Source organism: Eriocheir sinensis, chromosome 63, assembly GCF_024679095.1.
Source record: "Eriocheir sinensis breed Jianghai 21 chromosome 63, ASM2467909v1, whole genome shotgun sequence".
NCBI lineage: Eukaryota > Metazoa > Arthropoda > Malacostraca > Decapoda > Varunidae > Eriocheir > Eriocheir sinensis.
Window position 1 is genome coordinate 8,655,994 of NC_066571.1, and position 14,734 is coordinate 8,670,727.

Here is a 14,734-nt window from a genome sequence, read left to right on the forward strand (position 1 = left end):
TGTCGTGAGGCGAGGTGGTGATGGAAGGTGTTGTCTCGCATGAGGTGCCCAGTAATGCAACGAGGGAATGAGGCAAGGTGACGACTGTGTCCACGTCAGCAGGCCGTCACCTCACCTCGCATCGCTGCTTTACATTCCTGGGCATGTCAGATGAGACAACACTTGTTCAGTAGTTTTCATCACCTCAGCTCAGCAAGGCAAAAACCACCTTGCCTCACGACTTTCAAGATGAGTTGAGAACTGGACGCTGCTCTGACGGGTACACTGGCGTGCCTTATTTATTTATTTGTCGAGTTTATAAGTACCGGGCTGGCGAGGAGGCGGAGGGCGGGACCGTGTGACGTCATGAAGAGACAATAGGCGCACCACACAGTCTTCCTGATTGCAATCAAGAGCAGAGGCATTATCTATATAGGTTGTTAGTAACAGGGTAACGTATAAAATTAATTTATCTGATGGTCCAGCCAGCCCGTTCTGGCGCAGGCGAGTGTTTATAGTGGCGCCGGCGTTGACTGAAAAATCCGAGGTGGTAGCGTGGGGATTCGAACCCGCGTCGTCCATCACGCGGTGAATGTGGGCCCAGTACGCTACCATTTCAGCCACCGCCTACCCTAATTACTGTCTACATATCTCCTTGATACTCAGAATACCACCGGGGGCTTGATTTCTTCATCGTCTCGTCCCAGCGATCCACCGGTCTGAAACTTCTGCGTCTGTCGTGACAGTCCCCGAAGAAATATTTGCGTTGCCCCGCTGCCGCCTGCGGAGATATATTTATATTGTTAAAAACTATTCAGTAAATGCTTGAGTAGATTATGTAATTTATATCCATTAACGATAATAGGAAACTTAACTCACCAGCAGCACCAACCTTAATATCTGTAACATGCCGTGTCCACTCCTGCGGAGGAAGAACCATGATTGCATACGTCATTATCAACAATTGCGTAATCTTCTGTGATATCAGTAAAAAGACTTCTATGGCCTGAAGAAAACTTAACTTTTAAGAATCCTGGAAAACGTAGTAGTAGTAGTCGGTCGGGAGTTTTGCCTTTGTAACGGTAGTTAAGTCTGGCAAAATCCCTTCCCCTCGGTCTTGGCGTCGAGGAGCCAGTCCGACCCTGACGAGCTCGACTGCCATCCTGTTTCGCGTCGCTTCTCCAACTGAACTGCCGGAGGTTAGGTTTCTTCCCATCCAGATACTTCATGGCCGACGACCATCGCAGCAGGTTCATTTGGTGTACCTGACAGCGGCCAAGTTACACGCGGCCATGACCCATCTCGTGTGAAGGCGCTGTCCTGCGTGTGGGAGTAACGTTGTTGAAGGCTCTGCCCTAAATAAAAGTTATATTTTCATAATGGTTGTTAGTTACCTGCACTTCAGGACGTAATATTGAAATTACCACTCACCCGCAGGATCAGCGCTTCCGTCAGCACATGCCTCCCCTCGTCGCCTCTCCCTCGCCACTGCAAAGGAGATAATTTACCACCATTATAAACTGCGCCCTTACTTGCCTCAGAATCAAAGTATAAATTCAAGTCAAGCAGCATGGACTGGAGCAAAGCATTTAACACGCATAAATCACACGAGTCTCGGGCTTACCTCTTCACGACGGTCACCTCCTCACGTCGCGGCCGCCACCGGAACACTGACCAGCAAGAAGCCAGCCCTCCCCAGCCCCGCCAATCAAGAGCCGATGGTTCTCCTCGAAGCTTCGGAGCGTCGAAACAAACTGAAAGGTACTTGACGAGCGAATCCTACATCCTCTCCCTCCCTCTACCCCCACCTCCACTCTCTCAACTGGGTCATTATTGTATATTTTCTTACCATCATTACTACTGCTGCGCCTATTATCATTAGCCACTAGGGTGATAGTCATGTATAAAAGAAACAGGAATCAATAAAATAAGTATTGAAAATTATTAGTGAAGCATATTATTATCAAACAAAAAAACGGCCTAGAATCCGCCCCGACAAACTATACGAAACGAAAAAGGGCTCAGAACTACGGCGCAGCACAGGTGTCACGCCACGGATCCTCCTCCTCAGCATCAACACAGCATCAAAAGAGCGTAGTACAGCACGCAAACAAAGAGGAGAGCAGCGTCGCGACACACGACATGCGGGACGAGGCCTCAGGAACACATGAAGGATAGGGCCAAAGAGACATACAGTAGGCCTATATATCTTCTTGGCTAGGACGCGGCGGTGGTGGAGGTCGACGTGGGGGTGGAGGCGGCCCGCGGTGACGGTTTCCACACATGTAGGCCCCGAACATCACAGCCTGAGGGGAAGGGACTACTGGTGGGGCCGAAGTGGCTGAAGTAGGAAGGGATACGAAGAGGAGGGAGAAAATGAAAACTAGAAAATTCTCAAGAAAGGAAGTCAATGTAAGACGAGGAAATATATAATGGGAATTTGAATATATGAAGCAAAATGGCCGAGGTGAAAGGGAAGCACAGATACCGATAAGATACAGATAGGAGTAGCGGGCTTTTTTTTATAGTTTCCTTTTTTTGTGCCCTTGAGCGGTCTCCTTTGTTGTAAAAAAAAGAAGTCAATGTAAGGAGAGGAAATGGCTGAGGTGAAAGGGAAGCACAGATACTGAGAGAAGGGAGAAGGATTACGAGGGAGAGATTTATAGGGGAAACATAGCTATAGATGGAGATCGGAGATTGTAAGGTGTGGGGACAGAGTACAACTAACAGAAGAGAAGCAAACAAACTCCAGAAATAATATGAAGAAAGTGGGTATCTGGACACCTCTCCTTCCGAAATTGACCTCTCTTTAAGCCACCTCTTTGGATTCATTTTAGGAGCAGCGAGTAGCGGGCTTTTTTTATTATTGTTTCCTTTTTTGTGCCCTTGAGCTGTATCCTTTGTTGTAAAAAAAATCTCTATCTATACGTATTTAATTTTTCACCTATCTAGCTACAAATGCAAAAAAAAGGAAGCCGAGTTGCATCACTACTAAGGACGCCCTACTCACGAGGGTGGCGGGCAGCAGGGCGGTGACGGTGGTGGTGGAGGCGAAGGAGATGTGCTCAGCCAGCAGCCCAGCGTACAGCGGCCCCAGCATCTCCCTGCCGGGGGGACACAGGGAGGATAATCAAAGCTAGTAAAACCAAATATAAAGAAATCTACTAAAGGAATGAAAGAGAGATTATCGTAAATATAATACTGAAATAACTGGAGCACTGAAAATATAAAATCATGAATCATTGTTAAATAAATGAGGATATCTAAAAATAAAGATATAAAAAAATCATAACATTGAAAGGAACGAAATACCAAGAAACATCTGAAGGAATGAGAGACTGAGGAAACTGAAGGAAAGAGGGATAACTCAATCAATCAATGAATAAAAAAAAGAAAAAAAAGTGAAGTAAAGCAACAAGCAAATAAACAAAATAATAAATGAATAAATAAATAAATTCTAATGTAAATGATTGTATCGGAAGCGTGAGCAAGATTTGTGTGTCGGTAGGAGCGTGTAGGAGACGATCGGGATGCATGGAGGGCGTGCCACAGTGGAGGGCGTGCAACAGTGGAGGATGTGCCACAGTGGAGGGCGTGCCAAAGTGGAGGGCGTGCCACAGTGGAGGATGTGCCACAGTGGAGGGCGTGCCAAAGTGGAGGGCGTGCCACAGTGGAGGGCGTGCCAAAGTGGAGGGCGTGCCACAGTGGAGGATGTGCCACAGTGGAGGGCGTGCCAAAGTGGAGGGCGTGCCACAGTGGAGGATGTGCCACAGTGGAGGGCGTGCCACAGTGGAGGGCGTGCAACAGTGGAGGATGTGCCACAGTGGAGGGCGTGCCACAGTGGAGGGCGTGCAACAGTGGAGGATGTGCCACAGTGGAGGGCGTGCAACAGTGGAGGGCGTGCCACAGTGGAGGGCGTGCCACAGTGGAGGGCGTGCCACAGTGGAGGATGTGCCACAGTGGAGGGCGTGCCACAGTGGAGGGCGTGCCACAGTGGAGGATGTGCCACAGTGGAGGATGTGCCACAGTGGAGGATGTGCCACAGTGGAGGGCGTGCAACAGTGGAGGGCGTGCCACAGTGGAGGGCGTGCCACAGTGGAGGGCGTGCCACAGTGGAGGGCGTGCCACAGTGGAGGGCGTGCCACAGTGGAGGGCGTGCCACAGTGGAGGGCGTGCCACAGTGGAGGGCGTGCCACAGTGGAGGGCGTGCCACAGTGGAGGACAGTGGAGGGTGCCACAGTGGAGGGGAGCGTGCCACAGTGGAGGGCGTGCAACAGTGGAGGACAGTGGAGGGCGTGCCACAGTGGAGGGCGTGCCACAGTGGAGGACAGTGGAGGGCGTGCCACAGTGGAGGATGTGCCACAGTGGAGGGCGTGCCACAGTGGAGGGCGTGCCACAGTGGAGGGCGTGCCACAGTGGAGGGCGTGCCACAGTGGAGGATGTGCCACAGTGGAGGGCGTGCAACAGTGGAGGGCGTGCCACAGTGGAGGGCGTGCCACAGTGGAGGATGTGCCACAGTGGAGGATGCCACAGTGGAGGGTGTAACAGTGGAGGTAGTGCCACAGTGGAGGGCGTGCCACAGTGGAGGGCGTGCCACAGTGGAGGGCGTGCAACAGTGGAGGGTGTGCCACAGTGGAGGGCGTGCCACAGTGGAGGGCGTGCAACAGTGGAGGGCGTGCAACAGTGGAGGATGTGCCACAGTGGAGGGCGTGCAACAGTGGAGGATGTGCCACAGTGGAGGGCGTGCAACAGTGGAGGATGTGCCACAGTGGAGGGCGTGCCACAGTGGAGGGCGTGCTGCTGAACTTACCCGAGTGAATAAGCCGACGACCAGAGTCCCCCAATCACGCTGTAGGTCCCCAAGTCCACCTCCATCGTGCTGCGTGGACACAAGACAATGCCAAGTAACTATTTTCCTGATATGGGTCTGTAAAAGCTACGTGTGGCTACAAAGAACCAACTCAGCATGATGAACACTGACAAATAGACAAAGATCGATCAGAAAATTATGAGAAGTATGTTTCTTTAGGATTGGTAAGTAACTAAGGACTTATAATGCCTACTCATGCCAATAAAAAACAGCCTTACGTCACTAAATCACAGATATATAAACAAAGAGCAATCGAAGCATTCTAAGAGCATCGGTTGTCTAGAAATATCGTGTGACTAAGGGCCTGTATCACCTACTAACATTACGGCAGCCAATCAAATTAAAAAAGAATATTATTTACTGCTAGATTTAACATAGTGCTGCCATATCTAGTAATGTTCTAATTGCACACACACATCCACCCCTACCTCCCCCCACCCACGCACACACCTGGAGGCGGCCTTGAGGATGGAAGCGTAGGTGGGCACAATGCACATGGCGGAGGACACGCCGAACACCACCATGCCCGCGATGTCCTGCATGTAGAGCCTGAGGGACCGAGGGGCGCGATGAGGGACACGGTGGAACGATTTCATTAAGGGGAGCAACTAAAACATTATATATAAAGCTAAAGGAATGAAAGATGAAAAGTACTACACGAATGGAGTAAAATAATCGTCAATATAACAATGAGATAATGAAGCACAAAAAATACAAAAACGTGATACTAAAAGATTTGAAGCTCGATTAGGTCGTGTGCCGAAGGAGTAAAAATATGGAAGGAAGGGAGGAATGTATAAATTTGATAATGAAGGAAGAAAGGAACAAAGGAAGAAAGGAATGAAGGAAGAAAGGAACGAAGGAAGAAAGGAACGAAGGAAGAAAGGAACAAAGGAACGAAGATGGAAGGAAAGCAGCAAAGGGAAAAAAAAAGGACAAAAATCAATAGAAAAACGAACAAGACAGAAAAAAAGATAGGACAATAAGAAATGGAATAAGAATTAGGAAAGTGTAGTGGAGGGGGGGTGGGGGCAACAAAATTGAAAAAAAGAAGGACAAAGTAAGAAATTAAAAAAGGATAAGAAAAAAAAGTGAGTGTGTGTGTGTGTGTGTGTGTGTCACGGCCTCTTACTCGTTGTGGGAGGGTGCCGGCGGGAGCAGCGGCGAGTTCCCGATCAGGATGAAGGAGAGCGCGGTGAGCACCAGCCCCGCCAGCATAAACTTGTCGAGGCCGCCGAACCTGTCCGTGGCGAGGCCCACCAGCGGCGCCGCCACAGCGTACACGGCGGACAACACCAGGTACACCACGCACACGCCCTCTGTGGACACGCCCAGCTGCGGGGAGGACAGGGGGGGTTCTTTTATGAGAAGGTTGAAAGGAGTGTAGATGCACAAGAGGCCAAAAGGTAGGAAAAGAAAGGTACAAGAAAAGGAATGACACTGGAGGAAAAAAAAAAACGTTCAAACTGTAGTCAGCATTTATGTGATGCGCAGAAAGAAGGAAAAGAAAGATACTGAAAAACTAATTGATCTGTAAAGCAATAATAGGTAATGTATTTGCCATATAATGGAGCACTAACTTAACGTAACGCTAAACTTAAAAAAAAAAAAAGGAATGAAAGTGAAAAAGTGATTTCAAACGCCCTAGATTTTAACACGTGGAAGAGGATAACAAACCCCTAATGCTAAGAGGCTACTCACTGAAGAGGAAAATAAGACATAACGAAAAGAAATCAAGACAGAAAACGAGAAGAAAAGCCTAAAGCCTCCTCTCACCTCATGCATGTGTGGCTGCAGCGTCGGGTAGAGGGTGGCGGCGCAGACGGCGGTGACGCAGAGGATGAGCAGCGACAGGATAGAGCGGGGCCGCGCCAGCACCGACCACACCGCGCCCGTCCCGTGGTTGACGATCTCGAGCTCTGTAAAGGTTAGGTTAGGTTAGGTTAGGTTAGGTTCAATCAATCAGTCTGTAAAGTGGAATGGTGGAGTTTATATCGTATTGCTAAGGCCGGTTTTTGGTACGGTTTTAGGTGGATATTTTAGGTTTTAGGACTGGTATTAAAGGAAGTAAGGAAGAATATGAAAGTGTTAGAGAGTAGAGGAAGGACTAAGTGGTATTAAAAGGGAAGAAAAAAAAACGACGATGAGAAATAAGAAGGATCAGGAGACATTGTGTAGGGAAAGGAGGATTGAGGAGGAGGATCGAGTGGACGTAAGGAGGAAAAAAAAAAAAAAAAACTAAATGAGAAATAAAAAGGATCAGGAGACATTGTGTAGGGAAAGGAGGATTGAGGAGGAGGATCGAGTGGACGTTAAGGTAGTAAAAAAACAACACGACTAGATCAGAAATAAGAAAGATCGAGACATTATTATCGTAGAAGGAAAGGATTCGAGTGCATAAGGGAAGAAGAAAGTTAAGCAAGAAGGATCGACCGAGAGATACTGTGTGGTCGGAGAAGGAGGGGGATCGAGTGCATATAGGAAGGAGAAATAAAAAAGAGGAAGGGCTGAATGGCATTACAGGAAGGACTGAGTGGGATCGAAAACAAAGGAGTAATGGTCGTTGAAGAGAAAGGTATTGAGAGAGATGGGAGTGGTTCTACGAGTCCTTACCATCGTCGGGGAAGGCGAAATGAATAAAGAGGAAGGACTGAGTGACATCGAAAACAAAGGAGCAATGGTCGTTGAAGGGAAAGGTATTGAAAGAGATGGGAGTGGTTCTACGAGTCCTTACCATCGTCGGGGAAGGAGAAGCAGTTGATAATGGCCGCCAGGAGGATGAAGGCGCCTAGGCCGATGAAGGGGAGGGGGAAACCACCCATCTGAAAGAGAGAGAGAGAGAGAGAGAGAGAGAGAGAGAGAGAGAGAGAGAGAGAGAGAATCATTACTCACACGAACAAACACGTAAAACACAAAAAAATCACAGTAAACAGCGAAATGACAACTTAACACACACACACACACACACACACACACACACACACACACAAACACACAAACACACACACAGGCCTATATACATACCCCGTACAGCCACATGCCCACCGCCGGCCCCAGACACATGCCCAGGCCAATGCTCGTCTCTATCATGCCGTTCACCATGTTCACGTTCTCTGCACGCCGGGGGGAGACACGAACGTAAAGAGGCGTAGATGAATTTAGTGAGACACGATTTTTCGGCTCAATTAACGAATACAAAAAAAAAAACATTCAGTCACGTTCGAGAGAGAGCGAGAGTCATGAGTGATTTAGAGTCGCATAAGGTTAAGGGTCCCTCCAAACACATGTCAAAACAACTAATATTAAAATTTGAATCCCAGTTCGTTAGACAGTTTCATTTAAGGAATACACGACTGTGATGGTTGTTCCGGTAGTGTAAGGATCGGTTATCTTAGAACATGAGAAATCAATTGTATAAAAAAAAATCAGAGGGAGTCTATATTCCTTATCAGATGAGCACGAATTTGTTTGATCAGAAAAAATACAAGATTTCATTTGAATATTATGAAAAAAAAAATAGACGAAAAACTAAACACAATTACTTCGAAGCCTCACAACCAAGTATATATTCCGAAACCAAAAAGCTGTTCAGACCAAAGAGTCGAGCTGTTCGAATATAACCAATCTTCCGCAGACAACCAATACTAAGAACTCCACCTGCACTACAAGATGCCGCTCAAACACTACCCTTGGACATGAAAAAAGTAAACAGAGAAAACTAATAAAAAAAAACAGTCAATGATACGTGGAAACTGGAAATTGGGGGAAAAACGATCTTAGGGAAAAAGGATCTCTAAACTTAAAGGTTAAACAGAAAATAGCCGAAATCACCCACCGGGGAAGACGATGGGGATGATGGCGTAGATGACGGTGAGGAAGCAAGAGGTCCCAAGGGCGGCCAGGAAACGAAGCCCGATGGTCACCGCCACGAAGATGTCCGCCTTGTAGATGTGGCTCACCATCCTGCGCCGAGGGAGGGAAGGGGGATTGAGAAGGATTGAGAAGGAGGATTGAAAAGGGGGATTGAGAAGGAGGATTGAGAAGGAGGATTGAGAAGGGGGATTGAGAAGGAGGATTGAGAAGGGGGATTGAGAAGGGGGATTGAGAAGGAGGATTGAGAAGGGGGATTGAGAAGGAGGATTGAGAAGGAGGATTGAGAAGGGGGATTGAGGAGGAGGATTGAGTACTAAGGGAAGAAATGACGATGAGAAATAAGAGGGATCAAGAAACATTGTGTAGGCCTAGTAGTAGAGTTTAAATGTGCATGTAAATAAAGAAGTTACATAGAAGAGCACAGAGGAAGAGGATAGAAAGTAAATGAGAGAGAGAGAGAGAGAGAGAGAGAGAGAGAGAGAGAGAGAGAGAGAGAGAGAGAGAGAGAGAGAGAGAGAGAGAGAGAGAGAATAGAAAAGATAGAGAAAAAGAGAGAGATACTTACCCAAAGAGTATATTGGCGAGCCCTGTGAGAATGACGCCAACCAGGAACACGCACCGGGATTCGAAGAGGGGCAACTGCAAGATGGAACGAGAACAGTCACACTTGAGCCGGGAGGACGAGGACGAGGACGAGGGAAATGAAGAACACTGGGACGAGAACAACATGAAGCCAAACAACAGAGTGGAGACAGAGATGGTATTTAAGTGAACAAGCAACGTCAGTGTAACGGTAAAAGTATTGATTGATTGTTTATTGTTGCAAGTAAATAACAAAGGAGAAGGGAGGAGCATGCCATCCCAACCCCCAGGCAGTACATAAGTAAACAGAAAACTCGTAATAGAAGAAGAGGGCAAGGAAGAAGAGGGCGTTACCATGGCAATACAGTCAACGGGAATCGTGAATAAATAACCACACGAGTTGACTTACGAGCTTCCCGATGATGGGCGAGGTGATGAAGATGACGCACGGGTAGATGCTGAAGATGATGCCGTTGGTGGTCTCTTCCAAGTTTAGTCTGTCCGCCTGAGGAAACGTTAATGAAAGGGATGAAAAAGGGAAGATTAAACACACACACACACACACACACACGCACACACACACACGCACACGCACACACCTCGTGGGGGAAGAAAGGTGCCATGACGGAGAGGGAGGCAAAGGAGGCGATCAACACTGCCAGCATCGCGCTCAGTGCCACCATCTGTTTACTGTGGAAGCGCTGGCACCCCGCCCGCTCCCCCCGCGACCCTCTCATCCCGCAGCTCTCCTCCGCCGTCGCCGCGTCCGCCCCGCCGTGACCCGAGCGTCCCTGCTTCGAACTGGGGTAGTGAAGGAGGTTGTAAGTTGTGTTCCCAGCGACAGAAACCAAGAAATATCATTGAATGTTTCCTTATTGAGGGCTCGAACATGACAATAAGAGACATACGACCATTAGAAGAACCCAAGAGAGGAGTATCAAGACATCTTCTAAAACTGACCCTCTCTTTTGGACCTCTCCTTTTGCTTTCTTTACATGAGCAGCCCCTGGCGTTTCTGTATTTTTTTTTTTTTTTGTATTTTACCCTTCAGCTGCTTCCTCTTCCATAAAAAAAAAGACACATACATACGGACAGTTAACTAAAAGGGGAGTTTTCTCATCGCAGTGTCCTGGGTCGGCCTGGCGGGAGTCTGTAATGTCTGGTCTTGTGGAGCACTTGGCGACGCAGAACGACTGGGCAGCGAGGCATGATGGCTGACTGCAGCATGACGTCACGGGCTGATGGATGCACTGGGTGAGCGTCGGGGAGATGGGTACGGAGTGGGGTTCCCAGGGCCGCCCGTGACTGTGTGGCGGGACGAAGACAGGCTGGAAGTTAGCTTGGGCTGACGAGGAACATGCGTAGTAGGGCTGCTGGTGCATGGGGGGTCTCTGAGGGGCGTAGGGGTAGGGGCGTGCACGTTCCTGCGCCCCGATGGGTACGAAGGGGTTGCCGAGACTTCCACTCCCTTCGGCGTGTGGCGGGCTGAAGGGCGCGGCGTGGTGGGCGTGGAAGGGCTGCCACGAGAACCGCTCCGGGAGACTCCCCACTGCCGGAGTTGTCGCTGAGAAGAGTCTTGCCGCTGTAGGACACAACGAACCATGACACACCAACAGTGGAAGAGCAAAGACTGTCCGGTATTTATTCCCTTTTTATTACCGTTTCCTATTTTCTTTTTTTTCTTCCATTTAATAGTTTTTAATCTCTTGAGGGTTCTGAGGCATCATTTAAACGGCAATAAAGATAAGATTTACCGACAGTCCTTTCACTTCCACAGGGGAGGAAATGAACATGTCATCAAGGATGACTACCCACCTAACAGCCGCGGGGCGTCGGGAATCTGCCGCGGCGGCATGGCGGGGGCGTCGGGAATCTGCCGCGGCGGCATGGCGGGGGCGTCGGGCTGGACAGGCTGACATGGCGAAGGAACGTCCCTGGAGGAAAGACAACAAAGAGGAATAGACTTTTAAACTAAGTGTCTTGCTTTTTCCACAAAATTTTGCATTATTTCGAAAGCATTTTTTGTCACATATATGCTTCTGCACCTCAAAATACCCCAAATAATGACACACAATGTTAGAACACACACACACACACACACACACACACACACACACACCGAGATCGGACTTATGAGGAGAGACTCAATAGCATGGGGCTCACAACCCTGGAAAGAAGAAAAGAAAGGGGATCTGATGGCGGTGTACAGGGTGGCGAACGGAGTGGAGCATTTGGACAGAGAGGACCTGTGTGTGTGGAACGAGAGAGGAACAAGAGAACATGGGGAGAAGTTGAGGGCGACCACGTGTAGTAGAGATGTGAAAAAGTTTAGCTTCCCAAACAGAAGCATTGAGCTATGGAATAGACTGGAGGAGGAGGTGGTCTGCGCAAGAAATGTTCAAGATTTTAAAGGAAATGTTGGACAAGAGTGGATATGGAGACGGTACAGCGCGAGCTCTTTTCCCGTATGTCACAACTACACACACACACACACACACACACACACACACACACACACACACACACTTCAATGAGGGGAGGGGTAATTCAAATCAACCACTTGTTCCTCCCTGCCCTCGTCTGCTCGTTAACCAGCTAAAAAACCTATCACAACGTGCACCAGTAAAGCCTCTGAACACCAAGGGCATCAACCATAGAACGTCCAGCGAACAAGCGTCATCATTTAACACGTGCTTTGAGACAATGGCACAGAATGGAAAGTAACCAGGATCGCTAAAGTGCAGGATGGCGAAGTTCAGAGCATCGAAGTTCCGACTCCGAGGCCCGCATTCTCAAACTCTTCGAAACGGTTAATTAAAAAGGCTCTCGCATAAGTTGTTGGGGTTTCAATGAGTGGTTTAATGACCCTGGCGGTAGTTTTGGAAGGCTGCTGCGCCATGAACGGGAAATCTCATGACAACCAGTCGGATCTCTTTAAGCCTTCAAAAACGGGCGTAACAAGAGCCCAAAATATCGAGTCTGATTTTTGTATCGACGCCTCTGTTCGCCCGCCTGTGTAGAGCCCCTCGTTAAAGTTGTCGGGATTTCCATGAACTGTTTTGTAATGCTAATGACAGTTTTACACGGCTTCTGCATCAAAACGGGAAAAAAAAACATGAAAACCCTGAGCCAATCATATCTGTGTGGCCTTGAGAAATAGCGATGACGGAAGCTCGACGCGTTTAAGAATATGATCAAGCTGGTAATACAAGACACTTCGCTATTTCTAAAGGTCAAAGGGGGATCAATCAGGTTCTAATGAGTGTTTTCTTTTTAGGCTCAGGGTACAGAAGGGTCAAACTACCACCAGGGTCATAAAACTACCCATGGAAAGGCCCACAACTCCTACGAAAGCCTTGTCAAATATGTGTTTTTAGACTGCGAAATGTCTTTTAATACGACCAGCCTCAGGAACCATTGTATCTTTTTAGTTTCCTGGTGCTACTTCCACATGTATCCTCAGTTGTATAATCACACTCTGTACTGCCTGGGGGTTGGGATGTCATGCTCCTCCCTTCTCCTTTGTTGTTTTACTTGCAACAATAAACTATCGAACAATCAATCAGTCACTTACCAAATTGCTTCACGCCACAGGGGAGGATAGTTTGTCTAATTAAACATTCAGCAGTCATTAAGCATTACTGATGATGATATTAGTACTTATTAGGTGTTGTATATATAAGACGAAATGTAGTAGAATTGTTGACCATTGAAGCGAAAAACGAAACTATTGCTTCACGCCACAGGGAAGGGAGGATAGTTTGTCTAATTAAACATTCATCAGTCATTAAGCATTACTGATGATGATATTAGTACTTATTAGGCGTTGTACAAATAGGACGAAAATGTAGTAGAATTTGTTGACCATTGAAGCGAAAAACGAAACAATTGCTTCACGCCACATGGAGGGGAGGATAGTTTGTCTAATTAATCATTCAGCAGTCATTAAGCATTACTGATGATGATATTAGTACTTATTAGGTGTTGTATATAAAAGACGAAAATGTAGTAGAATTTGTTGACCATTGGAGCGAAACGAAACAATTGCATCACGCCACATGGAGGGGAGGATAGTTTGTCTAATTAATCATTCAGCAGTCATTAAGCATTACTGATGATGATATTAGTACTTATTAGGCGTTGTACAAATAGGACGAAAATGTAGTAGAATTTGTTGACCATTGGAGCGAAACGAAACAATTGCATCACGCCACATGGAGGGGAGGATAGTTTGTCTAATTAATCATTCAGCAGTCATTAAGCATTACTGATGATGATATTAGTACTTATTAGGCGTTGTACAAATAGGACGAAAATGTAGTAGAATTTGTTGACCATTGGAGCGAAACGAAACAATTGCATCACGCCACATGGAGGGGAGGATAGTTTGTCTAATTAATCATTCAGCAGTCATTAAGCATTACTGATGATGATATTAGTACTTATTAGGCGTTGTACAAATAGGACGAAAATGTAGTAGAATTTGTTGACCATTGAGCGAAACGAAACAATTGCATCACGCCACATGGAGGGGAGGATAGTTTGTCTAATTAATCATTCAGCAGTCATTAAGCATTACTGATGATGATATTAGTACTTATTAGGCGTTGTACAAATAGGACGAAAATGTAGTAGAATTTGTTGACCATTGGAGCGAAACGAAACAATTGCATCACGCCACATGGAGGGGAGGAGAGTTTGTCTAATTAATCATTCAGCAGTCATTAAGCATTACTGATGATGATATTAGTACTTATTAGGCGTTGTACAAATAGGACGAAAATGTAGTAGAATTTGTTGACCATTGGAGCGAAAAACGAAACTATTGCTTCACGCTACAGGGAAGGGAGGATAGTTTGTCTAATTAAACATTCATCAGTCATTAAGCATTACTGATGATGATATTAGTACTTATTAGGCGTTGTACAAATAGGACGAAAATGTAGTAGAATTTGTTGACCATTGAAGCGAAAAACGAAACAATTGCATCACGCCACATGGAGGGGAGAATAGTTTGTCTAATTAATCATTCAGCAGTCATTAAGCATAACTGATGATGATATTAGTACTTATTAGGCGTTGTATATAAGACGAAAATGTAGTAGAATTTGTGGACCATTGAAGCGAAAAACGAAAAAAAGTCACGTGCGCCATCTTAAATTTCTACCCTAACACACACACACACACACACACACACACATACACACTACAAAAGAGGCCTACATAAAGAGGGTCTAAAGTAGTTAAATCTACCTATACACTGATCACTTACATGTTATCTGGTCCACAGGAAGCAGGACGCACGGACCCACAAGATGTACGACTCTCCCCATTCAACCCTCGAGCCACACTGACCAAAGGAAGGGAAGTGAAGGGAAACTCGATTCAGCCTTGCCATATTATCGTACTCAGAACATTGCATTTATCGGT

At 46.9% G+C, this 14,734-nt stretch overlaps 1 protein-coding gene and 1 long non-coding RNA gene across 3 annotated transcripts in view; one reads left to right on the forward strand and one right to left on the reverse strand.

The window, feature by feature from the left end:
• The window catches only part of LOC126986976 (uncharacterized), a 7,028-nt gene extending 5,102 nt beyond the window's left edge, over positions 1-1,926 (forward strand). The window contains exon 3 of one of the 2 annotated variants that reach the window (XR_007740090.1): positions 1,417-1,926. This is a non-coding gene — a long non-coding RNA (uncharacterized LOC126986976). Of the gene's footprint in view, positions 1-645; positions 848-1,416 lie in introns of those variants that run through there. The other variant, XR_007740091.1, reaches the window with a different exon arrangement.
• Positions 1,914-14,712, reverse strand: LOC126986974 (MFS-type transporter SLC18B1-like). The gene is made up of 15 exons (XM_050843549.1): positions 14,577-14,712; positions 11,120-11,238; positions 10,394-10,886; positions 9,904-10,105; positions 9,714-9,809; positions 9,288-9,361; positions 8,685-8,812; positions 7,874-7,962; positions 7,584-7,671; positions 6,626-6,768; positions 5,982-6,184; positions 5,300-5,398; positions 4,790-4,858; positions 2,990-3,083; positions 1,914-2,285 (listed from the first exon to the last, which is right to left on the reverse strand). Coding segments are annotated over exons 1-15 (2,004 nt in total). The 5' UTR covers positions 14,579-14,712; the 3' UTR covers positions 1,914-2,180.
• Between the last annotated feature and the right edge of the window lie 22 nt (positions 14,713-14,734).